General features: G+C 49.9%; 1 protein-coding gene across 2 annotated transcripts in view; it reads left to right on the top strand.

Annotated features, from left to right (window-relative positions):
* Window positions 1–2,844: 2,844 nt before the first annotated feature.
* The window catches only part of ube2o (ubiquitin-conjugating enzyme E2O), a 31,171-nt gene continuing 12,289 nt past the window's right edge, over window positions 2,845–21,726 (top strand). The window contains exons 1-10 of one of the 2 annotated variants that reach the window (XM_077015864.1): window positions 2,845–3,403; window positions 12,928–12,987; window positions 13,251–13,361; window positions 13,489–13,586; window positions 13,815–13,878; window positions 15,154–15,297; window positions 15,536–15,645; window positions 16,610–16,760; window positions 16,899–17,007; window positions 18,824–19,145. In XM_077015864.1, coding sequence (XP_076871979.1) covers window positions 2,975–3,403; window positions 12,928–12,987; window positions 13,251–13,361; window positions 13,489–13,586; window positions 13,815–13,878; window positions 15,154–15,297; window positions 15,536–15,645; window positions 16,610–16,760; window positions 16,899–17,007; window positions 18,824–19,145 — 1,598 coding nt within the window. In that variant the 5' untranslated portion in view covers window positions 2,845–2,974. Of the gene's footprint in view, window positions 3,404–12,927; window positions 12,988–13,250; window positions 13,362–13,488; window positions 13,587–13,814; window positions 13,879–15,153; window positions 15,298–15,535; window positions 15,646–16,609; window positions 16,761–16,898; window positions 17,008–18,820; window positions 19,146–21,726 lie in introns of both variants that reach the window. The other variant, XM_077015863.1, reaches the window with a different exon arrangement.

The following is a 21,726-nucleotide window of genomic DNA, read 5'->3' as shown; positions in this document are numbered from 1 at the left end:
AATGTGAATTAGCTAATCAATGTAATGTAACAACGTAGTGAATATTGCATTAACCAGTGGTTCTTTAAACCAGTTCAAAGGGACTGTGGCACTATGTAGTTTTGTCCTACTCTGACACATACGATTCAGCTCATTAATGGATCATCATGATCTCTATATTTGTCAAATTATGGAGAACATGGAGAAAGGCTACACAGAGGTGCCTCAAGGGTAGATGTTAGAACTCCTGGGTTTTGTTGACCTATAACAACACTTTTAATTAACACTCCACAATTCAAATAATTATGAACACTTCATGTACTTGCCAATAATATAAGCATTTACTCAAATCTCCTTACAGGTGCAACATGCAAACAGACGTTGGTAAGGTGGAGTGAGAGTTCACCGGACTGGGTGACTGCTTCACCAAGATCTTCAAGGCCAATGGCCTCAGGGGTCTGTTCAAAGGCTTAAACGTGTCAGTCCAGGTAATCATCATTTACAGAGCTGCTTACTACACTGTGAAAAGTGAGTGCTTAAGCTTTATCTGACCTATGGGTGAGATTCACTTTTCATTGTTAAGATGGGTGCACATCTTATGTTGTCCTCTTGATATGGTGTCTGACCCAGAGAATAATCACTTCATGGTGAACTGGCTGATTGCTCAGAGTGTGACCACCGTCTCTGGAATCATATCTTACCCCCTTATCTTAGCCCTTTATCTTACCCCTTTATCTCAGCCCCTTGATAAATCTGAAGTGACTCCTGGGCAGATAAACCGTGTCCAATTTCCAAAGTTGTGACTTCACAGCTGACGTTTCCAGTGCTGTTGACACATCTGACCAAAGGCAGGTGTGAACAACCTATCGTATTAATCTCCAGTGTCATTACTCTATATTGTCTCCCTATCTCACTATTAGTATTTCTCAAAATTGTGTCTAGTATAATTGATTTGTGCTTGTGTGATGTGGGTTAAAATACATATCAGGCCCGTAGCCAGGGGGGATTGAAGGGTTCGTTCGATCCCCCCCCCCAACCCCCACACCCTCCCTCCGTAAACACTGAACTGCACTGTTTAGTGTTTTCATTGCTGTAGTGTATCCAGTTTAAAATCAGTATAATTAAATATAATTTGATTTAGGTTTATTGTTAATGTACGTACATGAGTAAATTGTGTAAGCGTTCAGACTATTTTACCAGCTTCAACATCACAGTAACAGTCAATATACACATTCACTGGCCTAAACAAAGTTAAATGTGATCCTTATAGTGCTCTGTAGTATTAATATACGTTAAACTAAACAAAAGCGCAGTCTTATACTGCGCTCGTCACCGACTTGGTCGCCCGGACTGAAACTTGGCACGCACAGAGAACGAGAACAATAGTCGTGCTTTCAGCGCGATCTGCCTCCAACGGAAGCGCGTGCAGACACAGACACCATGTGGCTACGGCGTGCACACTGTCCGCAGTGATCACATCACGCCTTTGGGTGGAGTAGCGCAGTGATCACATCACACCTTTGGGTGGAGTAGCGCAGTGATCACATCACACTTGGGTGGAGTAGCGCAGTGACCACATCACACCTTTGGGTAAAGTATTGCAGTGACCACATCACGCCTTTGGGTGGAGTAGCGCAGTGATCACATCACACCTTTGGGTGGAGTAGCGCAGTGATCACATCACACCTTTGGGTGGAGTAGCGCAGTGATCACGGCACACTTTTGGGTGGAGTAGCGCAGTGACCACATCACACCTTTGGGTAAAGTATTGCAGTGACCACATCACGCCTTTGGGTGGAGTATTGCAGTGATCACATCACACTTTTGGGTGGAGTAGTGCAGTAACCACATCACGCCTTTGGGTGGAGTAGCGCAGTTATCACATCACACCTTTGGGTGGAGTAGCGCAGTTATCACATCACGCCTTTGGGTGGAGTAGCGCAGTGACCACATCACACCTTTGGGTGGAGTATTGCAGTTATCACATCACGCCTTTGGGTGGAGTATTGCAGTGATCACATCACGCCTTTGGGTGGAGTAGCGCAGTTATCACATCACACCTTTGGGTGGAGTAGCGCAGTTATCACATCACGCCTTTGGGTGGAGTAGAGCAGTGACCACATCACGCCTTTGGGTGGAGTATTGCAGTGACCACATCACGCCTTTGGGTGGAGTATTGCAGTTATCACATCACGCCTTTGGGTGGAGTATTGCAGTGATCACATCACACTTTTGGGTGGAGTAGCGCAGTTATCACATCACGCCTTTGGGTGGAGTAGCGCAGTGATCACATCACGCTTTGGGTGGAGTATTGCAGTGACCACATCACGCCTTTGGGTGGAGTAGCGCAGTGACCACATCACACCTTTGGGTGGAGTAGCACAGTGATCACATCACACTTTTGGGTGGAGTAGCGCAGTTATCACATCACGCCTTTGGGTGAAGTATTGCAGTGACCACATCACGCCTTTGGGTGGAGAAGCGCAGTAACCACATCACGCCTTTGGGTGAAGTATTGCAGTGACCACATCACGCCTTTGGGTGGAGTAGCGCACCACAATTATTTTTGTCATGTTTCCATTCAAAGCACTTCAAAGGATCTATACGCTGTGAGGTATTTATGTATTATAGCTATTCTTGAAGCCTATCCAGTAACCAACTATTAATAAAATCTGCATAGGGTGACCGTATGAAACATGATTCTAAAATAACATGATCGATTAAACATGAGTTAAATAATAATTCCTTCTGTATGTATATCTAATGACACTGTTGTGTGAAGTGACAGTAACGTGATGACAGTAACAGCTGATCAAACTGCACGTCTACGTATTCCGTCCCGCACGCGCCACACTGTTTTGCATTACCGACGTGCAGCGCTCAGCTACGTACGGACGTGAACACGTGCTGCTCCCGGTTACAGGTCTCTCCTCCTCCACCATCCCTCCCTCCCTCCCTCTCTCTCTCTCTCCCCTATTCTCTGACAACAGCAGCGATGGCGGAACCAGTGGCATCGGATACGACGGAGGCGGCGTCCCCGAGCCCGGCCCAGTCCCCGGCGGCGAGCCCGGGCTCCGAGCCTCCGTCCACGGCGCTCTCGCCCTCCGCGGGCGGCACCCAGCGGCTGCTGTTCTCGCACGACCTGGTCTCGGGTCGGCACCGCGGCTCGCTGCGGTTCGGCCTGGTGCGGATGATCCACGGCGAGGAGGATTTTGAAGATTCCGACACGGACATGGACGGCGGCGGGGGCGGAGGTACGGGCGGAGGTTCGGGCGGCGGCGGCGGGGGCGGAGGCGGCGGCGTGCCCGGTAACTCCGACACCGAGAGCGGGGCGGCGGAGTCGCGGACGTGGCCGCTGGGACGAGGGTTCGTGCGCGTGCAGTGGTACCCCGAGGGGACGAAGCAGGACGTGCGCGAGACGAAGGTACCACGGTGCACTGTGCACCCTCCACCCTCCACTCGCCGGGGCTCATTGTTCCCCAGCACCACCGCCCGTTTGTCCCGGTGGTATCCGGGATGCGCTATCCGTACACACACGATATTCCACACACACACTCGCTGATCTCCAGCACACACACACACACACACACACACACACACCCTGCGTGCTCGCAGCAGAGCCACGATATGGCGACATATCAGAGACGCATCGTTATTCATGCATGTTGCATGTGAGGTGTAGGTGGTGTAGATGGTGTAAATCAGAATAAAACACCTCCACCTAGCTGACGTCACCGCCTCATTACATTAGCATCCGAGCTAACGTGAAGATGCTCGATGCACCAAGTGCTTGATGATGCCTGAATTTATTACTGCCATTAAAACAAATAATTTAGTCGTACGTCATTTCTACTGACTTATTAAATGTCTGTATTGTATAAGCAGTCATATTTAAGCGGGGAGACTTCATTATGGGCGAGGAACTGAGGTTCAGGCCGGTTGTAAATAAAAATGTTGGTTACGTCAGCTGCGTGTTTTCACCTCCGTGTGCGGATCCAACACGCAGACTGAACTTCACCAGGCGCATCTGTCGGGTTGTGGCTCACAACGGGGGTTGGGAAACATTCGTTTGGCTTTTGTGTTGGGCACACAAAGAATTGATCATTCCAGGCCATACCTGACTACCCACCGCTCCTGATCACCAGCAAATCTCACTGGCCCAGTTAAACAGGAGACCCTGACAATGGAGTTAAACCGTGCGGCTTTTGTAGGTCAGCTTTTCAACCCCTCAGTGTCTGAACAAAGCCTTCGTCAGCCTCATGGTCCTGGGTATGTGTGAGCATTGATCAGCTTTGTGTTCAACTTGCCTTCATTGAAATGTTTAAGATGCTCACCCTTCAGCCTAGTAACATGTGGGGAAACAAACCGTGTGGTAATTGCCATGTGAAAAAAAAAGCCATGAGTGACTCCATCAGCAAGCTGATTGTGAAACCATCTGCCAAAGGCGTAGTTTGCAATAGACTAATGCAGAAGGAAATGTGGTCACCCAAGTCAGTCATGTCTCAGCTTGGCGAGATGGTCCACAGAGAAGACAGCAGAACGGACAATTAAAATCAGTTTTAGTACCTCGTTTGTCACCGGCTCTTTCCACCATGTTCTGACCGACGTTGTGCTGGTCAGGTCAGGTGGAGAAGGTTCAGAGCTGTGGTGAATAAGCGTGTAGCTGACATCAGCGAGTCAGTCTTCCCAAAGCGCTCTCGCTCTCTCTCTCTTTCTCTCTCTCTCTGCTGGTTATGACGTGCCTGGAGGCGGGTTTAGCAATATGGCCGCCATACCGTACCATGCACCCTCCTATGGGATTATATTGAGTCATCTTATTGCACATACTCACATAAGCGTTTAGGATCTTGGTGGTATAGAAGTTCAGTAGGTTTGGAGCAGGATGCTCAGTTCAGTTTCCGTATTTCAATAAGTCTGATTATTTAACCCTAGCTTCGTAACATCATGCTTCTGTGGCGTGGGCGATCTCGGGCCGTCGGGGGGCCGACACCCAGCAGGTGCTGGTGTGCTCCCTGGGGGGTGTGGGGGTATTGTGAGGGAAGGCTTCAGGCTGTTCTTCAACTGCCCCGCTCCTGCCCTCCGCGCCGCCACTGAGCTGCAGGGCAGATGGCGGCTATGCTAACGATGTCATTTTTGTCCTTGGCTGGTGGTTAGCACCTCTTTCTTGTCCTAACAGGGCCCCCGCAGCACCCCCACCCAAACGGTGGAGCCAATTTTAGCCTCCCTCCACCGTGCCGGCGCTCGGAAGGGCCTGCTGGACTGTGCGATGGCAAAATAGTCATTTCTGTTACTCAGCTGTCTATTGGCTCGGCCTTCTGGTCCTTACTGGTAAGATGGAGTAAAGTCGTGATTTTGGGTCAGACTTTAATCTTTCGGAAGGTTGTAAATGTTATTAAGCTGAAGACCAATCGTGCAAAGAAAAGTCAACCCTTTACGGCATATAAACAAAAATGATCGTGAATGAGTTAAAAGGGCGTCTTTTTGATGCAGTTATCAGAAGGAGGCAGAGAGCAGCTCAGGGTTGTGTGCTATTGGTTGGTGGAGGAGGAGGGGGCGGGCCAGTGCCCCAGGCCCCGCCCCACAGGCTGTCAGCACGTTCGCAGAGGCCTGACTTTTGCATGAGCACTGATGAACACATCAGGCCTGGTGGAACTGCAGGGAAGCTCTCTGGGCGGTTTTCTGGTCAGCGGGGGTGAGATCACCTTTATGCCGAGGTGCTGTTGCCGTCAGCACCGTGGCCACCACTCATGGGATGTGTCTGTGCTGGCGGGGGCGTGGCCAGGTGACCGGAGGCTCCTCCCCCATGCCTGTCCACCCATGGCACCCTGGGTATTCCAACCAGCATCATCCACAGCAGCTTCACACTTTCTCTTGTAGTCTTTTTAATTTGTGTTTTAATCACAAAAAAAAACTCTCTCATTGTACTCATATGAGCACCTGCACACCTGTGTGTCTAGAATGGCCTTTTAATTGTGTTTATTTTATGAAACAATATCTTCTGCTCATTTCTAATTTTAGAACACGCATTCCAGATGCTAGTGAAAAGTATTCAATGTCAGCTGACATGAGGCGATATTGTTCCTGATCTAGCCCTGTCCTCTGCTCCTACACGTTGTGGGATCGGATCTGAGTCTTTAATAGAATTAACCGGAGTCTGAAAGCACGTCTGTGGACCGCACGCACGTCCCTGTCCAATATGGTGCCCATTTCCACGGTGAACAGTATCACCTCTTCCCATTAATATGCAATAAATTGAACAAATGATGTCCGATTATATCTGTCTGTTTTAAGTCACACTTGGAGGGGGGTGTGTGTCTGTCTGAGAGCGAGAGAGAGAGAGAGAGAGAGAGAGAATCAAGCTGTGTGTTAGAAGTAGACTCACCTGTAGATTTGTACAGACACAGATGTATGTAGACATTTGGGTGTTGTGGGTGTGTGCGTTCGTCTGATGTCACGATTGCAATTTCACACATTGCCCACTGCGCTTGCATGTTTGTGTCACCCCACACACACCCACCCCACAAACACCTTTTCACTCTTGCTCAGATGCGCTTGTTAGTCAGCAGGTGTGACCACAGTGTGCTGTCAGGTTTGCTACAGTAGCAGGTGCTGCTGGGTATGAATGTGGCTTTCGCTTCAACCCCCCTGTGTAGAGACCGCCCTTTAAACTGATCTAGGATCAGTGCTTCCTCCCATGTAAATATGACAATGAAGTGTTCCGACCCAGATCTGATCTGGGATCTGTCCTACGTGCAGTGATAAAACCACAGACTCTCCCTCAGTTCTAGAATGTAGAAGTCATTCCTCGGAACTCCTAGAATGTCTGAAGGTCACATGTTTGTGATGTAATGTGGAAACGTAGCCACGCCCCCTGGTTAATTGCTACTGTGCCTGGCGTCAGGTTGGCAGGTGCCACGTGGTTGTGTGATGTGTGCAGGTTTGTCTTCGCCACGGGCACAGACCGTATGCTGGCATTTATCGACACGCCAAATCTTGTCAGATTGGCCTGTCTTAAGGATTAGATAGATGATGGTAGCTATTTTTTTGCTCCTAGCTAAAAATAGGTGTTGGCTGTGTTGATGGGGGTTTTGGGGGTTCTTGTTCGGGATTAACAGACACTCTCAGCCACGTATGGATTTAGGGACAAGGGGGTCAAGACTGCTTGGAGAAGCAGAGTGTCTGGAATCGGTCCAGCCGTGCGGCGTGCGTCTGAGTGGGTCTGGAATCGGTCCAGCCGTGCGGCGTGCGTCTGAGTGGGTCTGCAATCGGTCCTGCCGTGCAGCAATCGTCTGAGTGGGTCTGGAGTCGGTCCTGGCGTGCGTCTGAGTGGGTCTGTGTTTTAAGGTGCGGCTCGTCCTCTGCTGCAGCGGACCGCTGCAGCCCCTCCCTCTGCCCTCTCCCTCCTCTTCCTCCCCGAGACGAAGGTCCTCGGAGAAGCGGCTGTCGTTTTGTTCGTTAGCACAGCAAGTCAAAACAAACCCGAGCGAGAGCACATTCTCTATTGATCCGCTGTAATCAATCCATCCTGATTTTGAGGCCGGCTTGCGAAGGTTGTCCTCGTCGTCTGAAACACTCTCACCTGCTTTCTCCCACAAGGCCCTGCTTCCTGCACCGCACAACAGCAAACGCTAACGTTTGATCACGTTTGTTTGTTTATATTTGGTGACATCATCAAGACTGGCAGTCATAATTTGCAAAGCGCCTGCCTGGTAACAGTCCACACTGTGGGTGTGGCATTCTGGCCCCCGCAGAAGACTCCGGGCTCTCTGCCCTCTGCCCTGGCCTGTCTATGCACATGACGCCTATGCTTTGTGCTGACCTGCAGTCACCTGTGCCTGCGTGATCGGGGTGTGCAGTCGCGACAGAGCGTTGGCAGCTGTTCCTGTATCAGCCTGGGTAGTTATTAGGCCTGTGTGGTAACATGGGTTGGGTTGTTGACTTTGGGCTTTGACCAGGCTTTGTTTTAGCACTAGCGTGTGAACACGGCCCATAAAGCAGCCTCGTTTACAGAAATGCGCAGGAAGCCGTTTCTAGAGGGGTCCATAAACGTATAAATGCCGACACGTACGCAGAGGTGCTATTTTCTGCCTTTGTTGTGCTTGCATACTTCAGGTGGGTGAAGGCAGCGACCAGCGTGCGTGCTGTGAGGTGATTGGTTAGCGGACTGGGTGAGCGTTGGACCACGTGCGTGCTGTGAGGTGATTGGTTAGCGGACTGGGTGAGCGTTGGACCACGTGCAGGGTGTGAGCGTCTGTGTGACTCTGCTGTGAAGTGTTTGAGTTGGCCATGCGATTTCATAGGAGCAGCTCGCTACGGTAGTTTGGGACCGTGAAGACAGTAAGTGTGAGTGAGTGAGTGCTGGCTGTGCAGGCATTCAGACCATTTGCATACATTTTGACTTCACAGCAGCATACGCAGACCTAAGGCCATTCGAGTCCCATTGTTTAAATTGGAGGCTGTGAGGAGACTGAAGCCCCGCCCCTCTCCAGCCTGGCCACATGAATGACATCATCTCCATCCAATCGTCTCCTCCTGTGCCCGGTCGCTGACCCCAGCCTGCAGCGTGACCGTAAGCGTTAGCATGTTGCCCAGCCCACTGTGTGCTATTAATAGCACTGCACTTCCCAGCGTAGCGGCAGCAGGTTTCTGGAGCCGCTCTGGATCGCAGGGCCTCCGCCCGTCTGGGTTCAGGATGTCAGTGCTCCAGTCCCCTCGCCTGGGGCACCCGGAGCCGTGAAACGATCGGGACTTTGGGAACACTGTCTTAATTAGGCTCTAAAGATGCGGTGGTGATCAAATGCCGCCCTGTTTCAGGACGGAGTCTGTGTTTCTCGAGCCTCTAGTGTGTTCTAGAGACGTGGAGAACGCGACAATATCCCTCGGTTCTAGAATATCCCTCGGTTCTAGAATATCCCTCGGTTCTAGAATATCCCTCGGTTCTAGAATGCAGAAGTCTTTATTCCTGCACTTCTGTTAAATCAAATCAAATATATTTGTATAGCGCTTTTCACAACACATGTCACAAAGCGCTTTACAGGATTTACAAGGTTAACAATACTATGGGTCCAAATCCCTAATGAGCAAGCCAAAGGCGACAGTGGCGAGGAAAAACTCCCTATGATGGTGGGGAATAGGAAGAAACCTTGGGAGGACCAAGACTCAAAAGGGAACGCCATCCTCCATTGGGCGGCCCGTTAACACACACATTACACAAAAACAAATTATACAGACTAATACACAAGTCACAAACAATTCACATAATCAGGCTAAGTATAAGGTAACTAGAATGAAAGTTCTGGGTGTTGATATTGTCAATGTAAATGTCTTGTGATGAACTCCAGGTTTTCATTCCGTGTAGGAGCGATGATACTGGTATTGTAGGCTCCAACTGCAGTGTTACTCCCCAGGTGAACCTCGGAGAAGATATGTGATGTGGTAAATATGTAGCAGATTATTCAAAGGCCAAACTAAACAGAAGTCTTTAGTTGAGTTTTAAACATTGAGACTGTGAGTCCTGAATAAAGGCAGGAAAATTATTCCACATATTATATAATTAATATAATTCCATTATACAGTAAAACCTATACCTGTGTCATATATTGTGGCTACTGCACCTCCACGCCCTGTGATACGGGGCTGATGAACATAACTGTATCCAGGAGGAGCTGCTTCATTAAAACTTACATATTCGTTTACTCTAGCCCATGTCTCTGTTAAACAAGGCTTCTAAAGGGCCGGCTTCTTCAAAACATGGCGGGAGGCGCTACGGGTCGGTCCCGTTGGAAGCGAAGGTGATGGCGGCTCCAGAACCGGGCCCCACGATGCCTGGCGCACGTGTTCGGAGCAGCAGCAGCTGTTACCGTCACCGCTGTGATGTTTTTCTGGAAGAATAGTTCCATCAGGACCCAGCATCCCAGCATGCACCTCGTCAACCCAATCACGGGCTACAGGAGGCTGGATAAAGTCGTCCTCCCCCCCTCTCTGTGTTCTCTGGCCCCCTCTGTCTGCACGGGCCAGGATGTCGGGCGGTAAAAGACACCGGGGTTGATCTCTGACCTTACATGCCCTCTTTAATCTAGCGGAGGAACAATGGGCTAATTTAAAGGGCAATTTCAAGTGAAATTTGTCATTTCACATTTCATTTCCTACATGATTCTATACTGTGGTGGAATTTCTCCAAGATCCCCGACTCTGGAGGAAGTGGTGGTCATGTGACTTGGTGACTGGAGGGGAAGGAAGCAGATGTCTCCTCTGGTCAGACACCTGCGAAGTTACATCAACAGCTGTTCATAAGTTTAAGTACAGATATTTCCTGAGTTTTACATTTTTCCCACAATTTTTTTTATTTTGTTTTTGCATATAACTTTAATTTGTACTCTCTTAAAGTAGGAAGTTAATTTAGCTTTCCAAGTTCTGAGAAGTTCTTCATACCCCCTCATATTTGAATTCAGCAAACTGAAATGTTTGAAGTTGATTTTCTGAGTCCTGGCAAAAGAAGGCAACATTTCATCCGCGTTGCTCCTTATTAGCCTGTCAAATTGTGGCGACTTCTCAAGAGCCCTGTCTGTGGTTCGGTGTCCGTCTGCGCTGCCTGTGGTTCTGTGTCTGTCTGCGCTGCCTGTGGTTCTGTGTCTGTCTGCGCTGCCTGTGGTTCGGTGTCCGTCTGCGCTGCCTGTGGTTCGGTGTCCGTCTGCGCTGCCTGTGGTTCGGTGTCCGTCTGCGCTGCCTGTGGTTCGGTGTCCGTCTGCGCTGCCTGTGGTTCGGTGTCCGTCTGCGCTGCCTGTGGTTCGGTGTCCGTCTGCGCTGCCTGTGGTTCGGTGTCCGTCTGCGCTGCCTGTGGTTCGGTGTCCGTCTGCGCTGTCTGTGGTTCGGTGTCCGTCTGCGCTGCCTGTGGTTCGGTGTCCGTCTGCGCTGCCTGTGGTTCGGTGTCCGTCTGCGCTGCCGGTGGTTCGGTGTCCGTCTGCGCTGCCGGTGGTTCGGTGTCCGTCTGCGCTGTCTGTGGTTCGGTGTCCGTCTGCGCTGCCTGTGGTTCGGTGTCTGTCTGTTCTAGAACAGCTAACGACTCTGCGTTCGCCATGATACTCCCCCCCTCACCTCCACCCTCCACCCCTCATCACCCCTCACCTCCGCCCTCCGCCCCTCACCTCCGCCCTCCGCCCCTCACCTCCACCCTCCACCCCTCATCCCCCCCACCCCTCACCTCCACCCCTCACCTCCACCCCTCACCTCCACCCCTCACCTCCGCCCCTCACCTCCACCCTCCACCCCTCATCCCCCCCCACCCCTCATCCCCCCCCACCCCTCATCCCCCCCCACCCCTCACCTCCACCCTCCACCCCTCACCTCCACCCTCCACCCCTCACCTCCGCCCTCCGCCCCTCACCTCCACCCTCCACCCCTCATCCCCCCCACCCCTCACCTCCACCCCTCACCTCCGCCCCTCACCTCCACCCTCCACCCCTCATCCCCCCCCACCCCTCACCTCCACCCCCCACCCCTCACCTCCATGGCCTCGATACCTTATTTAGCACACTACTTAACCTGCTAATTAGAACCCTTTATTTTTAACTAATGTTTGTGGTGATCTCTCTCTCTCTCTCACACACACGCACACACACACACACACTTTACTCTAGTGAAGCCAGGTGGTTTCAGTCTGTGTGTTTACGTCCTCGGGTTATCACGATGGGTCCAGTGTTTGCTACTGGGACAGTAGTCTCATTAAAGCCATAAATGGTCGCCACACGTGCCCATGATGCTGGAGTAGTATTAGTAGTATTATGAGTAACCGTCTGCAGTGGTGTAATCCTCCACGCGGGCCCCGCCCCCATACCCAGGAACTCCATGTAGACACAGGCAGGTGTGGCAGCAGCTCGTCACGTGTGTGCGGGGACCTTTGTCTCGGGAACCACCGCACGTCCACGGGGAGGGGACACGCCGCCCTGCGCCGTGCCCCGCCCATCACAGCAGAGCAAGCACAAGAGGGCCAATCACAGAGCACAGCTGGGACGTCCAGAATGAAGGCTGTGATTGAGAGGCTTGTTTCTAGCTGCAGTTCTGGGCTGTTGCAAATGTCCCGTGAGACCTTAGAGAACTTCTGATGTTTTTATTTTGCCGACATGCTGCTTGAACTGTGGCACTAGAGTGATGTATTGCATGTCTCATGCTTATTTTGCTGATACAGACACTTAAGGAACAAACTGACCCTCTAAGAACCTTGAAGATCAAAACATCCCTCTCTTCATCCCTCTTTTCATCCCTCTCTTCAGCTGAAACATATTGCTGATGGCCAAAGGAGAACCCATGAAGCAGAGTTCAAGTTTACTTCCCGAAACAGGCTTTGGGGGGAGGGGCTCTGGCTTGGGATATATGACTCACCACAGTCATTAGATGCGTCTGAACTGACAAACTGTTCCTCGGCGAGCGCGAGCCCGTTAAACGAGAGGAGAGTAAAGAGTTGCGCTGCACCGTTGAACAAACGTGCTCGACATTTGAGCGGAAATAACAAACGTTGCAAAAGAGCACTGGAAGCCGTCTGAGGGCGAGAGGCCGTGGTTAGCACGAACGCGTACTCCTGTGGTGTTGGGTACGTTTTCGCCCCCTGGATCACGATCCTTGAATGTACCCTGAAGGTTCGTAGCTTCCCGAACGTCCCGTCCCCCGGTGCTTTCACGTCCTGCTAGGATCCTGTTTCGTGTCCTGCTTCCTGCGTTGTGCCCTGCTCTTGACCGCCAGCACGTCGGCGTTAAGCCTGGAAGCAGCGGGCACTGGTGTGCAGGTGTGATCCAGCCGGGCTCATAGCGCCGCCCTGGTGGTAGCACGCTGTGAGCGGCGCGGGGAGGCATGAGCCTCCCGGGGGAGGGGCAGAGCTCGGCAGGCAGGGGACTGCTTGGTGCAGTAATGACTAACTGTGTTCATTCTAAATCTCTCTCTCTCTCTCCCCCACAGCTGAAACTTGAAGATCGATCCATTGTGCCTAGAGACTTTGTGCGCCGAATGAGCTCAAACGTGAGTTGGTCCCTCATCTGCCACGTGTGCCACGTGTGCCAGCCGCACCGTACCCATGGAGACCAGGGCCCTTGAGGCCCGTGTCTCTCTCGGGTTGTGCCTTATCAATCCAGCCGTTCTGCACGTTTAACGGGACCCGACTTGAGCCACATGGTCTAAACGTGCACGACTGCTAGGATGTTTAGGCATGACCTAAAACATGCCCGTGCCGGCGGTCACTGCGCCTAAGGACCTAGGTGACCTTTGACCTTTGCATCTCACAGGACAAGCAGTGTGGCATAGTGACCAACATCAACACGGAGTGCGCAGTGAAGCTGGTCGGGACCAACTGCTGCCTTTACCCCGTAAACAGCCGAGACCTGCAGCACATTTGGGTAAGTCAGCCGTCCCGCCGGACTTCGCCCTCTGGCTACTCAGACTCCGCCCCCTGGCTGCCGGGCCGGGCCCGCCGGAGTCGTCCGGCCGTGAGTGACTAACCACTGTCGTCTCGTTTCTCCGTAGTCTTTCATGTACGGCGATTACATCGTCTACGACTTCTGGTTGGGGAAGGTGTATGACCTCAGCAATCACATCGTCCTGAAGCTGTCCAACGGAGCACGGTATGCTCCGCCCACATGCTACGCTACGTCTTCCAACATGTGAAGCGGAGCGCTAACGTGCTGATGTGTTATCCACCCTGGGTCGATAGATGTACTCAGCTTGGCATTAGTTCACTTGGTTTTATGCAGTACAGGTTATGCATGTGTTGTAGGTGATTTTCATGTTCATTCGTCGTGTGTGCTTGTGTGTACATGCATAATGTTGAATGTTTAATCACTTTCCCACAGATGTTCGATGAGTGAAGAAGATGGTGCCAAACTCTACGACGTTTATCCGCATGTCAGTGATGCGGTAAGCACCAGGGGCCCCAGACCGGCTCTCGCGGTGTTACTGAAACACCTCGACACGTTTCCGGAGTGTAGATCAGTTAGTGCTGCTGGCAGGTTCTACCACATGACGGCAGCGTGATGTGTAGCGCAGGATTACAGTCTGGATGAGCGCTGGTTCCTCAGTGTTCACAGGCAGATCTGTGTCATTTGTGGACAGGGTGTACGTATTTACAGCACAGCGAATGCCCCAGTTTAACACCACCGTCTCATTTGCTTCAATAAGGTAAAATAATTGTTAAATTGTTTCTTATAGTAACGGCGAAGGTTTTTTGTGCAGGGCTGTTGAGATTAAGGGCTTAAAACCTATAAGAGCTTATACATTTGAGTTGCATGTATGTATGAAAGGTGCAATACAAATAAAGGCGCTATACAAAGAAAGATTATTATAACTGAAAATGTGCAGGTAATGGTGGTTATGTAAGGTGATTGTGATGTCCAGGTAGTGGTGGTTATGTGAGGTGATTGTGATGTCCAGGGTTTGGGGCCTGGTCCCCTTTAAAGGGTTCAGACATCCCTGATGTACCTCAGAGCGCTTTTGTGCGTGGTTCCTTGGAGGGGTCGTCCTGCCATGATTTGTTGCCCTGGGCAACTCGGGGGCATTCTTACATTTTCTCCTCATTTAAAATGGCGCCTCAGGAAGAGGCCAGTGTGCTAGCCGCACCCCTAGAGTAGCTAGCCCTGACGCTATTGGGAGCATTTTAATTCAAAGTGCCTTATGAAATAAAGATTGCGACTGATTATGTATTGTATCTTAATTGTATATTATGCCCTGATTTAACTGTGGTGATTTTAGCACGTTTAAACACTGGCACATCTTAATTTGTTGACAAATAACTTGCATCAGATTGATTGCCATAATGGCTGTGCTCATGTATTGTGTTTTGTTAGTTGCTAATTGCCTTGTATAAAGGCCTCTGCCAAACGAGGCAGTCTTCTCTAAATTCTATTGCTCGTGCGGCTGTAAACGTGGTTTTGGAGAACTTCAGCGGAGTGAAATTGCCTGGTCAAACCGTATAGCACAAACAGACTTGTTAACAAGCAGAGGTCACATGACCCACTGTTTTGGGAAAGAGGTCAAAGACACGGGCAGCTGTGAAATGTGGGACTTGAATTGCAGAAAATTGCAGCTTCACCACTCCAGTTAGAACAGCTATATCCTCCATAGAGGAGGTTTAAGATTTTGTGCTATTTTATGTGCCCTACCCAGAATTCACCACCTCCCCATTTCTGCACTCAGGGGCTGTTCTTTGACGAGGCGTACGGGTTCTACCCGGGCCAGGTCCTGATCGGGCCGGCGAAGGTCTTCTCCAACGTGCAGTGGCTCTATGGGGTGAAGCCCGTCCTCAGCAAGAAGAGCAAGTTCCGAGTAGTCGTCGAGGAGGTGGGGCGTGGCACGACGTGGGCGGGGCTTATCTTCATTATTGTACAGCCCACTTAACCACGCCTTTAGCACGGTTTAATTACATGTAAAACACAGCTGGCTCATTGGTGCATTTAGGCAGGGAGCCTGTAAACATAACGGGGCCGAGCTTGAGAAGCACTGACGCCCCGCCCTGATCACATCCACATCCCGACCGATTGGTTGATTGGTTAATTGGTTGATTGGTGGTTTGTTACAGGTACAAGTCGTGGAGCTCAAGGTGACGTGGATCACTAAGAGTTACTCTCCTCAAGGCTCAGACAGCGTCTTCCCTCCCCCCTCCACTATCACGCAGGAGAACCTCTGCAGGTTTGAACACACACACACACACACACTGCTTTGATAAATGTTAATGAAAACATGGTTAAAAGGTTGCTGATTCATGCAAATATGATGCTTTGGATTATGTTATTGGGATGAATAGCTAAGCATTCTTAGCATTTCAGCAGAGGTAGTGTGTACCTGTCCTTCCTCGTTAGCCAGGTGGGTGTCGGCACTGCTGTAACGGGAGAACGTTTTCGTTACTAAACCACCACACTGAGGCCTTTTGATTTTATTTTTAGTTTTGGGGCCGAGAGTTTGTTTCTGAAAGCTGCACCGTGCCGCACCACTGCACACCAAACCCCTTCATCCTGCGCTTTTAAATGGAAATGAGCAGACGCTTCCAGCCTGGGCTGCCATGAAATGGCCCCGCCCACAGCCCCGCCCCCTGCTGGAGCCCCGCCCTCCCTCTGCAGCACTGTCTCATCTGATGGCGTCGGCCTTTCCTCCAGCACTATTAGACTTAGTCATGCTTTTCATAGATTCTAACGTCAGGGCCGTTTTGAGATTCTTCTGCAGCCCGTTTTACTCTTCCGTGATTGTGACATTTCACTCTTCTGTGTAGTCGGATTCGTTTGGCTCACAAACTAGCAGCTAGCACTCATTAACTCTTCTAATGCAGTGAACTTGGTGTAAAGAATCTGGATCGTTAAGGTTTTTTTTAATGGCTGTTCATTTATTTCTTATTCGTCTGATCTCAAAGGCACTGACGGATGTTCTCATATTTTTCTTTGTGTCCAGGTTCCTCTCAAGGTTCTTTTGTCGTTCAATTATTTTTCCTTGCAGGAAAAAATCCCTTTGATTGTCTATTAGGGGTCTGGACCTCTTTTTATTGTTATAAAGAGCCTAATAATAAAAGAAAAACCTCATGTCATGTCCATTTTATTATCAGATATCGTCAGATCTCCCGATTGTCTGATGTGGTCGGTGTTTTGTCTGATCTCTTGCGCAGAGTGAAGCGTTTGGGCTACTTCGACCACACGCAGAGGCAGCTGGGTGAGCGAGCTCTGTACGTGTTTCCCGCCAAGGGCGACGCCACCCGCATTACCTGCGATGGTCCCGAGGGGTCGCCGGTCCTGCCCGAGGACCCCGTCATCCGCAAGGTGAGAGGTCGTGGGGTCGTGGTAACGGGACCGGAAGCCCGACCGGAAGCCCGCCCGGCAGCGGGACCGGGACGGGCTCTCCTGAGCACCGGATGACCTCTGACCTTACCGCTGACCTCTGCCCCCTTCCTCCTGCAGGTGAAACGGATGTTCAAGAAGCACCCCGGGAGGAAGTTGACCGAGAACACGGAGTCGCAGTGCAACAGCATCCATCCGGCGGGGAGGGTGGAGGAGGCGGGAGCCACAGGTACTACGTCGCTCGCTGCTTTCGCTGCAGCACTGTGTGCCGTTATGCGACAGATGGAGATTCAGCCTCTCTGAGTTTGGAAAGCCGGTCGACTGTAATAATGATCACTGAAGTATGTGTTTGTTTTTAGTCGTGAAAACAAACGAAGGTGATGTGAAGGTAATGGTGAATGGTCAAATATGGTCAAATGTGAAAACGTGAGTAATGATCTTCCAGTGGCATCTGCCCATACAGAGGTGAGCAGGCCGGTGTGCCAGGCAAGCAGGGGCGGGGCCTACTGGAGTTTGGCCAATGGTAGCTCGGCAGGTCCAAGCTAGCCTACCGCTGTCATACAACAAACAATGGAGGGTGTGGCCAGTAGAGGCTTACTCAGAGACACTGCTGTCGACGCTATAGCCCAACATACTCTAACTACCCTTCGACAGTGCGCATACACACGGGCGTCCATGATTGGCTAGTGCCACAGTGAATGACGAGGGGGTGGAGTAATGTGGTCCCACCCAGTTTGAGTTCCGAGACACAGAGGCTGCAGCATCTCAACCTGATGACACGGTGAAATGTTGTTTTATGGTACATTGATTTTTTTTTCTTGTATTAAATGGATTCATTACAAGCTGTACTTGGTGTTTATAAAAGCTGTCAGATAAAATACATTTCATTCCTTCTTTATTGCTTTATTTTCAGTCTCAGTTCTGGAGACACTCTGGGAAATAGTGTAACACTCCATGGTCTGCCTAGGGTGGGGCTTCATTAATATGGGCAGAGCTAGCCTGCTGACGTGTGGCCTATGCGTTCTCCCAGCCCACCACTAAGAAGTGGTGGTGTAGAAACCACTTTTTGCTCTGAAATCTCGACTGGCTTTTAGCGTTTATTAACATGCCTTGCCACCTGAAATGCTTCGAGTGAAAATGATCGGAATGCGTGGAGCAGTTTTCCGTGAAAACCACTCTGACATTTGCTGTATCCATGCAAGACTGTAATCATTAGCCAACCTAAAGTGCTCTCAGAGTGACCTGATGTGATCTAGCATCCGATTAAAGAAGGACTCTGTGTTTTGACATGTATTTGCTAATGAAGTCAAACTCGTTATTGTGTCGCTCTCTTGGCCTGTCCAGATGGAGATAGTTCACTGCTAGGAGCTACAATGTTTAGGATATTGTTTTAGCAGAGCCAAGCGCTCAACGTTTGCCCGTATCTCCATGGAAATCCTAGGCCGTTTTGCTGAATTCCTCACAGAAAAAGCTGAATCGGTGTTTGGGCGTCTCTTGCTCACTTCTCCGTGACTTTTGATATTCGCCATTAGTGGCAGTTACCATGGTGATAGAAGTTTGGGTCTCTTCCTGCATTTGTGGGAGTGGGTGTGAGGGTGGAACTTGCTTGTAGAGGTTCTGGGAGAACCGAGCTGTGTTTTCCCCTCAGGACCGCTGGGATAGGAGGTTGAGTTAAACGAGAAAACGAGGTCAGAGGACACTGGCTTGGAGTGAAAACATGACTCGGTGATACATGTCCTTTACTGTAGCTCAGTTTGAGTCTTTCAGAAACTTGTAACCTAGCCCTGTCTGTTCTCAGTGTTTGTCCAAATACTCTGAATGTAGAAACCAGAAGTTTTTAGTCTTGTCCTCAGTCACTGTCTCCTTTTTTGCTACAAGTCGGGTAACGGCACTCTACCGCATTTTACCGCACTCCACCGCACCTGGTGACCCGGCAGAAGAGTCTGTGGAGGGAAGTCCTGGAAACAAGTCAGTGAGGACTGGACTGTCTGTCTGTCTGCCACTACTATTGCACGTGTGTGTGTTTCCTTATTGTGGTCCAGCAGAGCAGAGCTCAGAGCCCTGGCAGGACGGCGTGGACGACGAGTCCTTATCACGATGTCCCAACAACGGTCCTGTCCCGGGGCCCCAGCCGCACGAGGACGGGCCCCCGGGCCAGTGGCCCCACGTTGGGGAGCTAGAGTCGGACGAGGAGCTGGTGGAGGACACGGACGACACCAGCTCCATCACGTCTTCGGCCAGCTCCACGGCCTCCCTGCACAGCGCCCCCAGCAGGCGGAAGAGCATCCCTCTGTCCATCCGAAACCTGAAGAGGAAACACAAGAAGAAGAAGACAAAGTTCTCCCGCGAGTTCAAACCAGGAGACAGGCGAGTAATGCAATCAGCGAATGAAGGGTTGTCTCGCATTCATATGACGATGATGATGGTATTGTTGTTATCGTTATTATTATTATGGAGTCTCAGGGGTGTTCCACAGTGCTGAAAGTACTAAACCGTGACACATTTTTCATGATGGTCCACAGAACATCTGCAGTGTGATCCTCCTGTAAACGGTACACAAAATAAAGATATGTAGGTCCATAAGTGGAAAACATTCATTCAGACAAAGAGAATGACACGAAGAGCCTTTTGTTTCAGGCCTGTGAATATTATCACTGCGCCACTGTTTGGGGTCGCCATTGCATGCAGAGTTCGATCACTGGCGCTGGGATCTACTGGGAGGTGGTTCACTGGGAGGAGGTTCACTGGGAGGAGGTTCACTGGAGGAGAGCTACAAGGTTGATGCGCGGTGGTGTGAGCAGCTTGTCCCGCTGTGAGCAGGCCCCTGACATCTGTCCCCGCCGGGGTGCGTTGGGATTGGTGCGTGTTAATCTGTGGCGCTGTTCCGCTCCACGTGTGGCCCAGGAAGTGCTTTAGTGCTTGGATGCCGTGTGTGATTTCTGTAGGAAATCATCTAGTGGGCGGAGGACTCCGGCTGTAGGAGAGGACTGGGGAACAGACATCGGCCCAGGGCTGGGTAGTGACGCAGCGTGTAGGATCTCATCAGCAGCTGAGGAGGGGGACATTTAATACCACACACACACACACACACACACACACACACACACACACACACACGAGCACGCGGACACTCTTGAGACGTGTTTATCGATCGTTCCCGTTTGCTCGCTCTCTCCAGCTGTCTTACAATGTCCCCAGCCTTGTTTGAAGTGTGCATAACAAAGGAGGGGTGGTGGGGCTGGGGGCGGGGCTGGGGGCGGGTCTTGGGGCGGGTCTTGGGTTTGACGTGGTGGTGCCAGTACTTTGCAGACCGCCTTTGTTGTTAATACACAAACACAATGGAGTTTGGAGGCACTAAACTGGGAAGTTTTTATTAGGACCTTTTATTGAATTTTCTGTGCTGATATGCTATTCAATAAATGGCACATTGTGGTTGATACCGATATGAATAACCTCTGATTTTACCTTTATGCTTTCTAAAGCAATTTGGTCCTATAATCTGTATAAGTGCAGTCAGGGTAAGACAAGCTAAGCATAAAAAATGAATAATTAATTTCACATACAAGTCACAGATGAACCAGACATCACAGTTATTGTAAACATGTGTAAGACAAAGGGGGAAAATAGTTTTGTTGCCTTTTCTTTTCTAACCTGTCTCAAATGTTAAGTGCCATTTTTCCATTGACTGATGCAGGTGTTAGAAACACTGTGGTTAGCAACTAAGGTTGAAAAATTTCTTCAGCATGTCGTTATTACGAGATCTTATGTTGTTAAAACGACATAACTACTCCGCGGTTAAGTTGGTTTTACGTTCACATATTCGGAATTCTTACTTCAATAACTTTAAGACAGTATCAGCAAAAGTGCTTATTTGTGGCAAACACCTGCAACTTTGTTTACTTCAGGAATCTACGTATCTTAAATCGTTCATAACGTTATTTTGAATATACTAAAGTCACTGCGACAAAGTCAAAAGCACCGTCTACAAACAGTGGCAGTCGCAGAGTCCACAGCACTGCGCACCATAAGACCACAAAAACAAGTTGTATTACATAAAGTTTATGATGTACAGCAACTTATAAATGGGTATTTATACCTTGCACCAATTTGTAGTGGTCATTTTTAGTCTGCAAATTTCAGTAGCTTTTAAGAGGTCCATCATAAGAGCATAAAACAAGTTGTATTACATTAAGTGCATCCTAAACAATTTAAGTTATTTAGACCACTACAAATTGCAGTGCTCTGTGGACTCTGCGACCGCCAGTTGCATCCTTGTTAAGGTAATTTGTACAGTTGTGATCAAATTTATTCAACCCCCAATGCTGCGAAGGGTTTTATGGAATTCAGTGCACATTTGTAATTGTGTTCATAATGAAATCTTACAAGGACTTGTTAAAGAACTAAATGCAACTAAGATAGCATCAATTTTTTTTGTCATAAAGTATTAAATGGCATTTTTGTGATTTCTTCATTGACACAATTATTCAACCCCTTTACGACTACCACTCCTAAGAACAGAGGTTCATTCCAGTGTTTTCCATCAGGTATTGAAAACATCTGTGGATGTCAACGAGCAGCAATCAAGCATGATAAGCACCAATTAGGCAGATTTAAAAGGACTGTGATACTCAGCTCCTTCTAGACATCTACTGGTGTGTTTCCAAGCATGGTGAAGGCAAGAGAATGGTCCCAGAAGACAAGAGAAGAGGTTATTGCTCTTCACAAGAATGGCAATGGATATAAAAAGATTGCGAAGTTGTTAAATATTCCAAGAGACACTATCGGAAGTATCATTCGCAAGTTCAAGTTAAAGGGCACAGTGGAAACGTTACCTGGTCGTGGCAGAAAGAAGATCCTGACCGTGACTGCTGTGCGCTACCTGAAGCGTAATGTGGAGAAAAATCCCCGCATGACTGCTAAGGAACTGAAAAAAGACCTGTCAGATGTG

This window comes from Brachyhypopomus gauderio, chromosome 8, assembly GCF_052324685.1.
Source record: "Brachyhypopomus gauderio isolate BG-103 chromosome 8, BGAUD_0.2, whole genome shotgun sequence".
In the NCBI taxonomy this organism is placed as follows: domain Eukaryota; kingdom Metazoa; phylum Chordata; class Actinopteri; order Gymnotiformes; family Hypopomidae; genus Brachyhypopomus; species Brachyhypopomus gauderio.
This window is presented reverse-complemented; position numbering and strand designations above follow the sequence as displayed.